The sequence below is a fragment of the Scyliorhinus torazame genome, chromosome 29 (assembly GCF_047496885.1).
Source record: "Scyliorhinus torazame isolate Kashiwa2021f chromosome 29, sScyTor2.1, whole genome shotgun sequence".
Classification (NCBI taxonomy): Eukaryota; Metazoa; Chordata; class Chondrichthyes; order Carcharhiniformes; family Scyliorhinidae; genus Scyliorhinus; species Scyliorhinus torazame.
Genome location: NC_092735.1, coordinates 16732068 through 16748487, shown reverse-complemented (window position 1 = coordinate 16748487; position 16420 = coordinate 16732068). Strand labels below are relative to the sequence as shown.

General features: G+C 49.0%; 1 protein-coding gene across 2 annotated transcripts in view; it reads right to left on the bottom strand.

The window, feature by feature from the left end:
- Positions 1-233: 233 nt before the first annotated feature.
- Positions 234-16420, bottom strand: part of LOC140403897 (suppressor of cytokine signaling 1-like) — a 52596-nt gene continuing 36409 nt past the window's right edge. For both annotated transcript variants that reach the window (XM_072492119.1, XM_072492120.1), the window contains exon 2: positions 234-2313. In XM_072492119.1, the coding sequence (XP_072348220.1) occupies positions 1669-2253 (585 nt within the window). In that variant the 5' untranslated portion in view covers positions 2254-2313 and the 3' untranslated portion in view covers positions 234-1668. The remainder of the gene's footprint in view (positions 2314-16420) is intronic.

The window sequence follows — 16420 nt, the reverse complement described above, 5'->3', positions numbered from 1 at the left end:
TACCCAGGAGACTTTGGGCCCTAAACTCTAGCCCTTTCCCTCTACCCGGACTTGAAAGTGGGAGAAGTGAGGTAACCCTAATATCCATGGATCAAAGAGTGGAGCATTCCAATGGTCGTACGAGTGTCACATGGCCTGCACCCTGGAGCATCACACGACGTAGGATGTCAGAGGTTAACTCAGCTGCTATTCCGTACAGGATTTCCCTCCCCCCCCCCCCCCCCCCCCCCCCCACAGGTTGGAATTTGAATTCCCATTAATAACCCTGACGCACAATAAAATGATTTTTCTTCAAAAACTTCATATAAAACCATCTACTTTCTTTATTGAGGAAACGACTGCCGATAGCTGATTGGCTGCAAGTGGGCTCACCTCCGCCCGAGGCGAGAGAGCAGAATTTAGCATCAATATTCTGCGAATGTCAGGTTCAGGATGGACTTCGCCCGAGGATTGAAGATATCGGAATGTGGCACAGTTGATGCGTAAAACCCGAAAAGGTTCATCACACCGTAATAAATAAACCAGAAAAGTGGGACCAGAGGGAGTAAGTTACAAGGTGGAATCGAACTAGGATGCCCCACCGCTTAACTATGTAAAGGAGTGAGTCACAGGCTGGAATCCAATCGAAGAGATTGAATAGTGGTTAAACGATGCTCTGAATGGATTGAACTATTTTCACTTTAACTGCAAGATCATTGAATTGGCCTTTCTGAATGATGGATTCAACACCAACTGAACAATGCTTTACGTCATTGCCACTACTCGAATTTCCAAAGGGCAGATTCACACTGGGGCAGTGGGCGGAGGAAGGGTTACACTTCCTTGCTCAGATCACCAATCTCCATGTGAGCGATTGGGCAACGGTGGGGGAGGGTTCTTTTGCCGATGGGCAGGCTGCACACCAGGGTGGCCTAATGGAACACCAGTCACCCTTCAAGGCGCATCGAGAGCCAAAGAATGGCCGGTCACCCTCCTCCACCCTCAGAAAGGCACTTGGAGCCCTCACGATGCAAGACCACTCCGCCAACTCAATGGGCCATTTTCGTTCTAACCAGCCAGTCCTTGACTAAATGTGTCCGTACCAGGGCTTTGAGCATTGAAAACCCACACCCCAGCCAATCAGTTCGATTTTTATAGTTTTTAAATTATGTATTAAAATATATGTATATGTATATATATATAAAAAATATAAAATAAGAATATTTGATAAAAATTCACTTTGATACAGTAATGCTTTTTTTGCAAAACTAAACTAAATATTTCTTAGTGCTGACTTTGGATGGAAGCACAATAACACAGTCTTGCGCAAGAGAATGACAATTATCCCTCCCTGCATATCCTGCAGGACTCTTGACCAAAAATGTTCTTCCGTCCCGGCCTCCTTGCTCGCCCGGCGAGTGCCCTGGCGTTGGCGAGCTGGCCGAAATTGCACACCCTTCCCCGCCTGACCGCAAAATGCGACTGGTCAATGACGCCTCCGACGGGGGCCTCGCCCCCCCCTTGACCAGGCTGCGTCGCCAATGGCAGGGGGAAGGGAGTGAGGGTGGCGGTGCTGCTTACATCCCAGGCTCCTCCTCGCGCTCCTTGCCGAGCGGATGGTCGATTCCAGGGCTGCTGCCCCACCAAAGGAACGAATTGGAAAGACGCAAACGATCCTCGCGGTTGGAGTCACATTTTGAAGGGAAATTCCTCAATGTACGTTTGGAGGCGGGTCACTAAGTGAAGTCTCCTCACGCGTTCTACCCCGTAGTGGCGGATTATGCTCCTTCTGCATAGCTGTTGCAGTTTTGGGATGGGCTGCTTCCGCAAGGGTTTGCAAAAGACAACAGATATATTGCAGTCAAACATGAAGGGCTTTATCTTGGTGCTGTCCACGCAATACTCCAGCAGCTTCACAATGCAGTCAAAGCAAGCATTGTTGAACCAGAAGTGTTCCTTGTCGAACAGGATCCGCATGCTGACCGGCCCCTTGTCGGCCCGGACGCTCAGGCTGAACAAGTGGTTGGCTTGAGTACTGTCCCGGACGAGGAAAGTGCCCACAGGCTCGGCGGCCAGCATGGTGTGAGCCTGGTCCACAGGGAGCGGCCCCCAGTAAAATCCACTCTCGTCCAGGAAGTGCAGGGTACGGTTGACGATCTGCCGCTCCGTGTTCCGGAACGTCCGGTAGTGCGTGGGCTGATCGGGCTGGAGTCTCGGAGGATCAGGGCGTCGCACGTCGGCCAGAGCATCCAGCTGCGAGCTCCCTCCAACCATCTCAGAGGGTCCGCCAACTCCAGAAGGACTCCATCTTTAACCTCCGTCTGGATAAACGCCCTGCAGAGAGAGAGAGGGAGAGAGGGGGGGGGGAAAGTCAAGTAGTTCAATATAAATTGTGCTTGAAACATTGCCCAATAGAGAGACACCAGATCGACAATGAGACATTTCAAAATCCAGATTGATAGTCCGAGGCCAATACTCTGGCTACAAGAGCAGGTCAGCAGCTGAGAATCCTGCCTCAAGTAACTCAGTAACTCACCTCCCAAAGACCGTCTACCAGCTACAAGGCACAAGTCAGGAGTGTGATGGAATACTCTCCACTTGCCTGGATGAGTGCAGCTCCGACAACACAAGAAGCTCAACACCATCCAGGACAAAACTCAAGTAGCACACCATCCACCACCTTAAACATTCACTCTCTCCAGCACCGACGCAGAGGAGCATCATTGTACAGCATCCTGCAACATCTCCCCAAGGCTCCTTAGACAGCACCCTCCGAACCCATGGCGTATGCTGCACAGAAGGGCAAGGGCGGCAGACACACGGGAACAGCGCCACCTGGAGGATCCCCCCTCCGAACCACCCACCACCCCGACTTGGAAATATATCGGCCGTTCCTTCACTGTCGCTTGGGGTAACATCCTGGGACTCCCTCCCCGACAGCACAGTGGGTGTACCTACACCAGCTGGACCGCAGCGGGTTCAAGGAGGCGGCTCACCACCACCTTCTCGAGGGCAATTAAAGCAGCGAGGGAGTGCTGCGCGGGGAGGGAGTGCAGACTTCAAATGAGATACAAAACGGAGGCCTCGCCTGCCCTCTCAGCGGGTGAAAAGGGTATTCCTGACACGTCGAGAAAAGTAAGGGCATTCTCCCCTGATGTCCCAGACAATAGTTTACCTCAACGGACGTGGAAAAATAGATTAGCTGATCATTATCTCATTGATTTGGTAAACAATTTGCTGGATCTTGCTGTGCACATGTTAGCATTTCCCATATCACAACGGTGATGGCAGTCCAAAAATACTGTCCTGGCTGTTCAGTGTCATAGATGGTGATTGTCGCGCGATGTCCGTTCATTCATTGTCGCAACGTCTGCATGGTCTCGCCAATGTACCACGCTTCGGGACATCCTTTCCTGCAGCGTACGAGGTAGACAACGTTGGCCGATGCGCTGCAGGAAAGGATGTCCCGAAGCGTGGTACATTGGCGAGACCATGCAGACGTTGCGACAATGAATGAATGGACATCCTGCGACAATCACCAGGCAGGAATGTTCCCTTTCAGTCGGGGAACACTTCAGCAGTCAAGGGCATTCAGCCTCTGATCTCCGGGTAAGCGTACTCCAAGGCGGCCTTTAGGACGCGCAACATCGCAGAATCGCCGAGCAGAAACTTATAGCCAAGTTCCGCACACATGAGTGCGGCCTCAACCAGGACCTGGAATTCATGTCGCATTACATTCATCCCCCACCATCTGGCCTGCAAAATCCTACCAACTGTCCTGGCTTGACACAATTCACACCTCTTTAACCTGGGGTTACCCCATCTCTGGCTCTGTAAAGATTTAATCACCTGCTAATGCTCGCATTCCAAGCATTGTCTGGCATCTTTGAATTTGTCTATATATATATGTTTCTGGAACATACCTCTTCATTCACCTGAGGAAGGAGCAGCGCTCCAAAAGCTAGTGATATCGAAACAAACCTGTTGGACTTTAACCTGGTGTTGTAAGACTTCTTACTGTGCTCACCCCTGTCCAACGCCGGCATCTCCACAGCATAGATGTTTACAGCACGGAAACAGGCCCTTCGGCCCAGCTTGTCCATGACGCCCAGTTTCTATCGCTAAGCTAGTCCCACTTGCCCGCATTTGGCCCATATCCCTCTATACCCACCCTACCCATGTAACGGTCTGTTTTTTTTTTTAAAAAGGAAAAAATTGTAGCCGCCTCTACCACTGCCTCTGGCAGCTCGTTCCAGATGCTCACCACCCTCTGGTCTCTTTTGTATCTCTCCCCTCTCACCATAAACCTTTGCCCTCTAGTTCTAGACTCCTCTACCTTTGGGAAAAGATGTTGACTATCAACCTTGACTATCCAAGGTTAGGAGGGGTTATTGGGTTACAGGGATAGGGTGGAAGTGAGGGCTTAAGTGGGTCGGTGCAGATTCAATGGGCCTCCTTCTGCACTGTATGTTCTATGTTTATTTTATAGACCTCTATAAGATCACCCCTAAGCCTCCTACGCTCCAGGGACAAAGGCCCCAGCCTATCCAGCCTCTCCTTATAACTCAGACCATTAAGTCCTGGTCGCATCCTCGTAGTGATGTATCAACATCAGGCCTTTCTTCACGGCCGGCCTCTATTTAGAACCATGTAACATGAACCACTGTTACGTCGATTGGACATCATCAACGTGGCAAAACTAACCTTGAGCCCTGCTCACTGCCCGTGCTTCCCGAAGGTGTGCCCAATACCTTTTCCTGAACCAGTCTCTCATGCCTCCAGTTGGCTCTCAACTTGTTTAGGAACAGGAATGAACTTCAACAAACCGCTGCCCTTTGCAAGGTCTCGATCCCTTCCAGCCGCACTCTCCCCCTCTCCAGTCAGTTACAACATTCATTCCAAGGTCTATCTCAAGGCCCACTGATTGCATGTTTCCCAGAGGGCAGCACGGTAGCATAGCGATTAGCACAATTGCTTCACAGCTCCAGGGTCCCAGGTTCAATTCCCGGCGTGGGTCACTGTCTGTGCGGAGGACGCACGTTCCCCCCCGTGTGTGCGTGGGTTTCCTCCAGGTGCTCCGGTTTCCTCCCACAAGTCCAAAGATGTGCAGGTCAGGTGGATTGGCCATGATAAATTGCCCTTAGTGTCCAAAATTGCCCTTAGTGTTGGGTGGGGTTGCTGGGTTATGGGGATAGGGTGGAGGTGTGCGGTTGGGTAGGGTGCTCTTTCCAAGAGTCGGTGCAGACTCGATGGGCCGAATGGCCTCCTTCTGCACTGTAAATTCTATGAAACTCGGCGATATCAGCCAGTAAAATGCACTTCCCCATTCCGGGCTTCCTGCATTTTTAATCTTGCATTCCCCGTTTTTTTCAAAATCTTCACAATGAAGCGCTGCCCAGCTCTTCTTTATGACTCCTTTTGAAAGGGTCCCCGTTTCAGGCAGCACAAGTGAATAGCACTGCGGCTTCACTGCTCCAGGGTCCCAGGTTCGATTTCCGGCTTGGGTCACTCTCTATGCGGAGTCTGCACGTTCTCCCAGTGTGTGCGTGGGTTTCCTCCGGGTGCTCTGGTTTCCTCCCACAGTCCAAAGATGTGCAGGTTAGGTGGATTGGCCATGATAAATTGCCCCTTAGTGTCCAAAAAAGGTTAGGGGGGGTTACTGGGTTACAGGGATAGGGTGGAAGTGAGGGCTTAAGTGGGTCGGTGCAGACTCGATGGGCCGAATGGCCTCCTTCTGCACTGTATGTTCGATGTTTCAAATGGAAAACAAGTCCCCCATTCCACCATCATAACTGAAAAAGCTACTTCCTGAATACATCGGTGTTAAGAGATCTTTCTTGTGTGACAATATGACCAGAATTGCAGTCGTCAGTCCGATCAACAGATACAAGGTTGACCAGAGAAGTTTCACGGGGTTGACCCCGGGTGTGGAGGGATTTTCTTATGAGGAGGGGTTGAGTGGGTTGGGTCTGTGCTCATTAGAGTTTAGAGGAATGAGAGGTGACCTTATTGAGACATATCGGATTCTCAGGGGGGCTTGACAGGGTCGATGCTGAGAGGTTGTTTCCCCTTGTGGGAGAGTCTAGGACCAGAGGGCAGAATCTCCAGAGTAACGGGGTCACCTATTGAAGACAGAGATGAGGAGGAATTTCTTCTCTCGGAGGGTAGTGAATCTGGGGAATTATTTACTGCAGAGAGCTGTGGAGGCTGGGTCAAGGCTGTGGCAAGACGGATTTGAGGGTTATCACATCAGATCAGTCATGATCTCATTAAATGGCGTAGCAGGCTCGATGGGCCGAATGGCATACTTTGCTCCTACGTCTTATGGTCTTAGGATAGTCAATCTAACAATAGATAAATAAAACAATCTTCATTGTCACAAGTAGGCTTACATTAACACTGCAATGAAGTTATTGTGAAAAGCTCCTAGTCGCCACAATCTGGCGCCTGTTCAGGTACACAGAGGGAGAATTGAGAATTCTCAGCTGGTACGGGAATTGAACCCACGCTGCTGGCCTCGTTCTGCATCACAAACCAGCTGTCTAGCCCACTGAGCTAAACTGGCCCCGGGATCTATCTTCACCGCAGCTATGTCATATGGCACTGCTCCGTTTAATATAGCACAATTGCTTCACAGCTCCAGAGTCCCAGGTTCGATTCCCCGCTGGGTCACTGTCTGTGCGGAGTTTGCACGTTCTCCCCGTGTCTGCGTGGGTTTCCTCCGGGTGCTCCGGTTTCCTCCCACAGTCTAAAGATGTGCAGGTTAGGTGGATTGGCCATGCTAAATTGCCCTTAGTGTCCAAAATTGCCCTTAGTGCTGGGTGGGGTTACTGGGTTATGGGGATGGGGTGGAGGTGTGGACTTGGGTAGGGTGCACTTTCCAAGAGCCAGTGCAGACTCGATGGGCTGAATGGCCTCCTTCTGCAATGTAAATTCTATGTAAAATCTATGTAAATTGCCCTTAGTGTCCAATATTGCCCTTAGTGTTGGGTGGGGTTACTGGGTTGTGGGGTTAGGGTGGAGGTGCTGACCTTGGGTAGGGTGCTCTTTCCAGGAGCCGGTGCAGACTCGATGGGCCGAATGGCCTCCTTCTGCACTGTAAATTCTATGATGTGATATTTATTTTGTCCCTTTTGAATAAAAAAATATATATCTTGCCAAAAGAGCATTTCCTGAGGTGCAACATCTCTAACCGCCGTGCCCTGTGCGTAATGTCCAGGTGCAGAACGACAAACACGGAGGCCGCCACCAGCCTAGAACAATCTGAAGTGGTTTACCGGCCACAATATCACAAAGCCAAGGGTTGCCGAAGAGCTGTAATGTAAATGGGCAGCGTGGGGAGCATGTAACGGGCGGGTGTGAAATAAACAAGATAAAAGCAAATGATGTCATGTGAAGGTCACCACACATCATTCAGTATTTCCAAATTCGAACTGACTGACACATTTGGTGAAATTTGTGGGGGTTTCTTACACATTTCTTGCGTGGCGGCCACTGGGGTCTGGAGGCTGCAGCTCTCTTTGTTCCCTTTGCCACTTGGGTTAACTTTTGAAACCCGTACACGGTGAATTTGGGATCTTCGCGATGCAGAATACTGCACTTTCCTCGATGGTTGAGGTCGACGTCATAGTGTTGTAATTTAACGCAAGGCTGACGAAAGCCACGAGGACCCAGGATGGGCTAAGACACATAGACAGGACACAGAGGCGGGCAGATGGATAGAATCATAGAATTTACAGTGCAGCAGGAGACCATTCGGCCCACTGAGTCTGCACCAGCCCTTGGAATGAGCAACTACCCAAGCCCATACCTCCACTCCATCCCCATAACCCAGTCACCCCACCCAACCCCTTTGGACACTGAGGGCAATTCAGCATGACCAATCCACCTACCCAGCGCATCTTTGGACTGAGAAAACCAGAGCACCTAGTGCATGTCAGCAACACGTCCCCAACCGCCCCCTCCCCTCACCCCCCCCCAATCCCCCACCAAGGGCAGCACGGTAGCACAGTGGCTTCACAGCTCCAGGGTCCCAGGTTCGATTCCCGGCTTGGGTCACTGTCTGTGCGGAGTCTGCACGTCCTCCCAGTGTCTGCGTGGGTTTCCGCCGGGTGCTCCAGGTCCCTCCCACAGTCCAAAGACTTGCAGGTTAGGTGGATTGGGCACGCTAAGTTGCCCGTAGTGTCCAAAAAGGTTGCGTGGGCTTAAGTGGGGTGCTCTTTCCAAGAGCCGGTGCAGACTCGCTGGGCCGAATGGCCTCCTTCTGCACTGTAAATTCTTTGAAACGGTCAATCAACCTGCCGACATTCAATGCCTGGTCTTGTGCACCACCTGAATGGCAAGGCCCCAGAAGGTGGAGGGGGGGCCCAGCTCGATAAAAGCCAGCCAGCAAACTGAACAAACGGATACACAGAAGAGAGGAGCTTCCAAAAACCCTCGAGCATAGAACCGCTCGCCGCTCCTCATTGTTAAATACATATTTCCCAACTCCGAGCTGTGCGAGGGAGATAGGACTGTGCTCAAGGGAATTAAAACGAGTCTTATCTCATTTTGTTGCTGCACTCGCACATGATCATCCAGCCCCGCCCTGACCAGGGGCTCTGTAGATAGCACGTTCCACCAAAAGGCAGTTACGCAATTCAGGAGAATGCATTTACCCCCCTCCCCCCACTGCTCCAAGGCCTCTCCTGGAATTGCTGAAGGTTCCAAAATATAGCCCTCGATCGAACCGTCGCCCTCGTTTCAGGTTATTCTTCTTGTGGAGGCTTTGTCGCCTCCTTAGTCCAAACGTACCCAGAATTCCGAGCTCCGTAAAGCCTCCAGTAGGCCTCGACTGATGTGAGAACATCCTGTGACAAGCAGAGGCTCCGCCCAGTCCGCTCGTCAATATTTATCCCTCAATCGCCACCATGAGACACAGATCACCTGCTCATTTATTGTGCGCCATCGAGATGAATCGCACTACGCCCCCCCCCCCCCCCCCCACAAGAGACTGTGGGTGCCAGGATGGGTGGGGCCATTTTCGTAGGGGTGCTAGTAATACATTTTAATTGGGTAGGGGGGGTGATCAAGGGATATGAGTCAAAGGCGGGTAAGTAAAGTTGTGACGCGGGTCACCCATGATCAGACCTGAACAGCAGAAACATCTTGGAAGGCTCAATGGTCTCTTCCAGTTCTCATTACACACAGGTGTGTGGCCATCAAACGTGAAGGGGGAGGGGGGGTTGCGGATGTGCAAGTGGTATATTCTTACAATAATAATCTTTATTGTCACAAGTAGGCTGACATTAACACTGCAATGAAGTTACTGTGAAAATCCCCTAGTCGCCACATTCTGGCGCCTGTTCGGGTACACAGAGGGAGAATTCAGAATGTCCAATTCACCTAACAAGCACGTCTTTCGGGACTTGTGGGAGGAAACCGGAGCGCCCGGAGGAAACCCACGCAGACACGGGGAGAACGTGCAGACTCCGCCCAGACAGTGACCCAAGCCGGGAATCGAACCTGGGACCCTGCAGCTGTGAAGCAATAGTGCTATCCACTGTGCTACCCAATGCATTTATTAGAGATATTAGGACGAGCTTCGTTATACAAAAAGAGTGGGGAAAACGCTGGCAGAGGGTCAGGTCCCGTGTAGGGAAAATTGTGCGCTAGACCGGTTCGAGGGCTCTGGTTTACTGGGCAGAATGCTTCATTCCAATGAAGAACACCAGGAATCGATGAGTGGCCAATCAGGCCTGATCTGCCACTCGATACCATCATGACTGACTCCACTTTCCTGCCCTCTCCCCATATCCCTGGACCATCTCGGTCAAAAAGCTGCCTATCTCATCATTGTATTCAACAATGGAGCGTCCTCTGGGGTAGAGGATTTCAAATCACAACCCTTTGAGTGTAGGACTTTCTCATCTCAATCTTAAATCTATAGAATCTATAGAATCCCCACAGTGCAGCAGTCCATTCAGCCCATCGAGTCTGCGGCCACCCTCCTGAAAGAATACCCCATCCAGGCTCAGGCCCACCGCTCTATCCCCGTACCTCACCCAACCTGCACATCTTTGGATTGTGGGAGGGAACTGGAGCACCCGGCGGGAACCCACGGGGAGAATGTGCAAACTCCACACACAGTCACCCAATGCTGGAATCAAACCCAGGCCCCTGTGCAGAGTGCTGACCAGTGCGCCAATGTGCATCCCTGATTGGCTCCTTAACTAGAGATTGTGCACCGCCCCCCCACGTTCTTCCCCGACCAGGGGAATCAATCTCTCAGCGTCCTCCCTTCCAGAGATCGCCTCTCATTCGTCTATATTCCCAATTTGCTCAGCCTCTCATCATGGGACAACCCGCTCATCCCAGGGCCAATCTAGTGAACCTTCGGTCTTCTGCCTCCAGTGTAAGTACATCCTTCCTTAAATCCGGGGGACAAAAACTGCATACGATATTCATGATGTGGTCTCACCAGAGCCCTGTACAACTGCAGCAAGACATGTACAACTGCAGCAAGACATGTACAACTGCAGCAAGACATGTTACATGTATGCAATAAAGACCAACGTGCTATTTGCCTTCCTTTACCTGCATGATAATGTTCAGTGTTCTTCGTACGAGCACACCTATGTCTCCAAGCAGCAACATTTAAAGTTTGGTACCTTTCTAAGTGTATTCTGATTTTCTGCACCAACTTCACAGTCCCCTACATTATATTCCATCTTGCTGCCCATTCACTGAACCTGTCTACATCTCTTTGCAGCCTCTGCATCCTCCTCACAGCTTACCTTCCCACCTAGCTTTGTATCATCAGAAACATGGGTAGATACCTCATTTATGCCCACTCTTTGCCTCATGCCCATTAACCAATACTCTATCCACGCTAATATATTACCCCCAACTCCAGGCACCCATACCTTGACACATTCGCCTTTTGCGTCACACTTTATCGAATGTCTGTTTGAAATCCAGGTACATTACATCTACCGGTTCCCCTTTGTCTACCAATGTACATCCTCAAAAAACTCTAATTATTTATCAAACAGGGTTTGCCCTTGGTAAAATCATGTTGGTTTGTTCGCATACTATATTTTTCCAGGAACATTGATCAGACTTCCTTAATAATGAATTGCGGGCAGCACGGTGGCACAGTGGTTGGCACTGCTGCCCAACGGTGATGTGGTCCCAGGTTCGAGCCCAGCTCTGGGTCACTGTCCATGTGGAGTTTGCATGTTTTCCCCGTCTTTGCGTGGGTTTCAGCCCCACAACCCAAAAGGGTAGGTGGATTGGCCACGCTAAATTGCCCCTTAATTGGAAAAAATGAATTGGGTATTCTAAATTAAAATATAAATAAATAGATAAATAAATTGCAGCATTTTCCAAATGAGCAATGTTAGGTAATGAGCCGATAGCTTGTTTTATTTATTCTTTCTTTCTTGAAAAGCAGTGTCAGATTGGCCAACTTCCAATATGATGGGACCATTCCCGGATCTAAGGAATTTTGGAAAAAGCATCCAGTAACTCTGCAATGACCTCTTTTACGGTGGAGGCAAGGAGGCCCTGGGGATGTCTCAGATTTCAGTCCCTTAAGTGTCTCCAATTTTTTCTCTGCTGACATTCATCGTTTTAATTTCTTCACTCTTTTCGTTGTTCAATGTCTTCGCCATTTCCTCATACCCCATGTTCATTTCTCCTGTCTCTGCTTATTTAAAAAAAACTTTTACAACCTGTTTTTATATTCCTCACTAGTTTACTCTCTTCTTTGCTAAATTTAAATCAGCTTTATGATGCCCTCAGTTTTCTGAAACATTCCCATCCTCAGTTGCGTCACTGTTCTTTGCAATATTACAAACCTCTTCTTTTAATCTAATACTATCATTAACTGCCTTAGGAAGCCACAGGTGTACTTTCAGCGATTCTTTGTTTTTTGTTTTGTTTAACATTTTGAATTGTTTCTTCAAATGTTTATTTACCCCCATATCCGTTAAGTCGATCTACCAAATCAACTTTAGCCAGTTCTTTCCTGAAACCTACGTAATTGGCTTTGCTGAAGTTGAAGATAAGTGTTTGCGATTGGAGTGTGCCAACATGGAATTCAATGAAATTATGATCATTATTTCCCAGCGAATCTTTTACTACAACATTACCAATTAGCTCTGCCTCATTACACAATACGGGATCTAAGGCAGCTTTATCCCTGGCCGGTTCCGCAACATACTGCTCCATAAAGCTGTCAAAAAAAGTCATACAAAGTTATCTGCTAGACCACTCTTGCCAATTTGATTGCCCCAGTTTATAAGAAGATTAAAGTTCTCCGCAATTATTCCATTGCTTTTCTTACAATAATTTCTCATTAATGGTATAACGACTTATGGGGCCTATAAACTACTCCCAGTGTTTTCTCCAATTTCCAATTTCCACCCCTACGGATTCGACTTCATGACCTTCAGAGGCCAGATCCTTTCTCACTTAAGGCTTTACGTCATCCTTTACTATCAGGGTTATCCCCTCCTCCCTTATCATTCTCTCCATCTTTCGAGAATATCGTGCACCCGATAGAATATTTATTTCCCACTCTCGAACACTTGCAACCAAATGGCGATTCAATCTAAACTATTTACCTCTATGAGCATAGAACATACAGTGCAGAAGGAGGCCATTCGGCCCATCAAGCCTGCACCGGCTCTTGGAAAGAGCACCCTACCCAAAGTCAACACCTCCACCCAACACTAAGGGCAATTTTGGACACTAAGGGCAATTTATCATGGCCAATCCACCTAACCTGCACATCTTTGGACTGCGGGAGGAAACCGGAGCACCCGGAGGAAACCCACGCAGACACCCGGAGAACATGTAGAGTCCGCACAGACAGTGACCTAGCGGGGAATCGAACTTGGAACCCTGCCGCTGTGAAGCCACAGTACTAACCACTGTGCTACCGTGATGCCCCACGGTACATGTACGCTGATTGATCTATCTCTGGGCAGGTGCTTCCCGAGTTCAGATAAAGAACTTTCAATTTCATTCATTTTTAAAATATTATTCCCTGTGTTGCTCTTAGTCGATGCAAGATTAATGTTAAACTCCCTATCCCTTCCTGTCTCACCTTACTCATGTCGCAGTACTGTTCCGTTGCCTCGATCTTCCTCTTCCCATTTCGGAATCTTCCTTCACCCAAACCTCTCCCCCACCCCACCCCACACATACTTTGTTTAAAGCCCTACTCACACGCCTAGCTACAGAATTGGCCATTGACACTGCAGTCGTCCCAACTAGGTTTAAGTGGGAGCCCGTCCCGATGGAATAACTTCCTCTTCCTGATGCCAGCCCCATGAACCCAAAAGCCCTCTTCCCACACCACGCTTCCACGTGTGCATTTAATTCTCCAAAATCTCCCCCCAAAAATGGTCAAGATTAAGGTTAACTCGCAACACTCGGCCAATCTTTCCCTTTATTTCTCATACTGGCAATGAATTTTTTTTTTCATTCTTCGGATGTGGTTGGCTTTGCTGGCATTCTTTGCCCATCACTAATTGCCCTTAAACTGAGTGGCATGCTAGGCCATTTCAGAGAGGGGCTAAGTGTCAACTGTATCACTGTCTGGGTCTGGAGTCACATGGAGGCCACATCGGGTAAGGACGCCAGAGTTCCTGCCCTAAAGGGACATTAGTGAACCAGGTGAGGTTTTACGATAATCGACACTGGGTTCATAGTCGTCATTAGACTTTTAATTCCAGATTTTTATTGAATTCAAATTTCACCATCTGCCGTGGCGGGATTTGAACTCAGGGCACCAGAGCATCACGCTGGGACTCTGGATTATTAGTCTAATGACAATACCGCTCTGCCACCACCTCCCCCCTGACTGCACCAGGAGCTACTTGTCGAAACGTAATAGTTCTGAGGGACTTTAATCTCCATATAGATTGGGGCAACCGAATTGTCAACAATGGGCTCGCAGAGGCTTTTGTGACAGTTTCCAACAAATACATTGTGGAACCAGCTAGGGATAAAACAACCTTAGATCTCTCTGTGTCATCGGTTTTATTTTTACATTTTCTTTTAATGCATTTACGGGACACGAGCATTGCTGGCTGGCCCAGCATTTGTTGCCCATCCCTAATTGCCGCTGAACTGTGTGGTTGGCTTGGCGATTTCAGTGGGGGGGTAGTTAAGATTCAACCACATTGCTGTGGGTCTGGAGTCACGTGTAGGCCAGAACCAGGGTAAGGACGGCAGATGTCCTTCCCTAAAGAATCTAGAATCCCTACAGTGCAGAAGGAGGCATTCGGCCCATTGAGTCTACACCGATCCTTGGAAAGACCACCCTATCCAGGTGCACATCCCAACCCTATCCCCGTAACCCAGCACCCCCACCTAACCTTTTACACACTAACGAGCAATTTATCACGGCCAATCCACCTAACCTGCACATCTTTGGACTGCGGGAGGAAACCGGAGCACTCGGGAGGAAACCCGCGCGCACACGGGGAGAACGTGCAGATTCCACACAGACAGCACCCTAGGCCGGTATTGAACCTGGGTCCCTGGTGCTGTGAGGCAGCAATATTGACCACTATGCCACTGTGCTGCCCCAGGGCATTAGTGCCGATGTTATTTTTCTTTCACGACCACCGACAATGGTTTCATGGTCATCGTTGGACTTTTAATTCCAGGTATTTTATTGCATTCAAATTCCACCATCTGCTGAGGTGGGATTCGAACCCGGGTCCCCCAAGCATCAGGCTAGGTCTCTGGATTACAAGCCCAGTGACAATGAGGCAGAGTTAATTAGTAATCAACTGCATCAAGGGACAGTTGTGGCTGAAGAACTTGGAGCTGTTCCCAGTGCCGAGCCTGGTGAAATGGACCACAGTCATTTCTCCCAATCGCAACCTCGAAGCGCACAAGGCAGCAAAAAGTAGTGGATGTCATATTACTCTTTGGTAATATATCTCGTTACTCTTTACTTCGTAATCCAGAATGGTCTGATGGTGTGATTCTGAAGAACCCACCAATCTTTAACTTAAAGCAAAACTGATTTATTGAGTAAAGCTTGATTAATATTGAGTTTGCACACTCCACAAAACTATAACTCGTAATCAAGTAATCTATACCCAAGTATTAACTAATTTAAACTATAAGTGCCAAACTATTCTGTGATCCATCTCTCTTACACTCTACCGTCTAGTCACTCCTGGTTGGAAGAGGCCCAGATCCTCTGAGTTCTCATATTTATAGTGGGATCCAGTGGTGCCCTCTAGTGGTTGTGTTACACTGAGATGTAATAATTAACCCTTTACTCATCTACATATATACATATCATTACAGTGCAGTCCCAAGTTTCAGAATGAAACTGACATTAGTCCGCTGCACATGCTCCATGAAAGATTTCCCCCCAACCCGGTTGAGATTCTCAGTCCTCTCTCGCTCAGCATTCTAACCACGTGCTAAACCTGGCGCCAAGAACATTGTCCTGGACCAACATATTCCTCTTCCGAACAATGATGTGGAGATGCCGGCGTTAAGACTGGGGCGAGCACAGTCAGAAGTCTTACAACAGGCAATTCACCGGAGGAAGGAGCTGAGCTCCGAAAGCTAGCGATTCGGGAAAAGAAACGTTGGACTTTAACCTGGTTGTTGTAAGACTTCTCCACCTTCTCGAACAAGATTGGCAAAAGCACGGGAACCCTTCCAGTCCGTAACAGAATCAGAAACAAAACCTACCGCCTGATGCGCTCTCACCATTCGCCGGTGCTTTATAAACGCAGTCTTATCTAACACGTCTTTTCCTCTTCTACAAAAACACAGAAAAACCAAGTTCTTCTCTTCCCCCTTGATAAGATCTTCCAGCCGTCAAGCACAAGCTGTCACCACAATCTGCAGACTACAGGAAACTAGCAACTAGTCCGCTTGACATCTTAAAGGGACACCATGCCTGCAGTACGCTCCACTCAATGCCAGGTCATCTCGTGCATGAATTCTTGTGTGAATGGTTCCCATAAGCATCCAGCCACATGAACCAGTTTTTTAAAAAAAGCCATGCATCCATGTGTCCTGCGCACTCAACTGAAACACTTGGAACTCGCTTGCGGGTGTGAGGGAAGAAACAATCTCTCAAGTCCCACTGAGGGTCGTGGGCAAGACAAATGTAGAGAAGCTTGCCACACAAATCCAGGGGCAGTACATGCCGGGAATAGGACTGAAGCTTCTTGACATTGTACCAGCTCTCGGTCCACACAAAACAGAAGTCACAGCAGTAAACACTGCCTCAGGCAAGACGTCAAAAGAGAGGGGGCTCAATTTTAATCCCCTCCCCACCCCAACCCCCCCATCAGAAATGGTCAGACCAGATCCTGAACATGCATCTGATGGTAAAACAAACTGCACAAGTCTGGGATTTCACATCTGCTTGCAATCATACTCCCTTTTTTTTTTTTTAAGCGTCATTGTC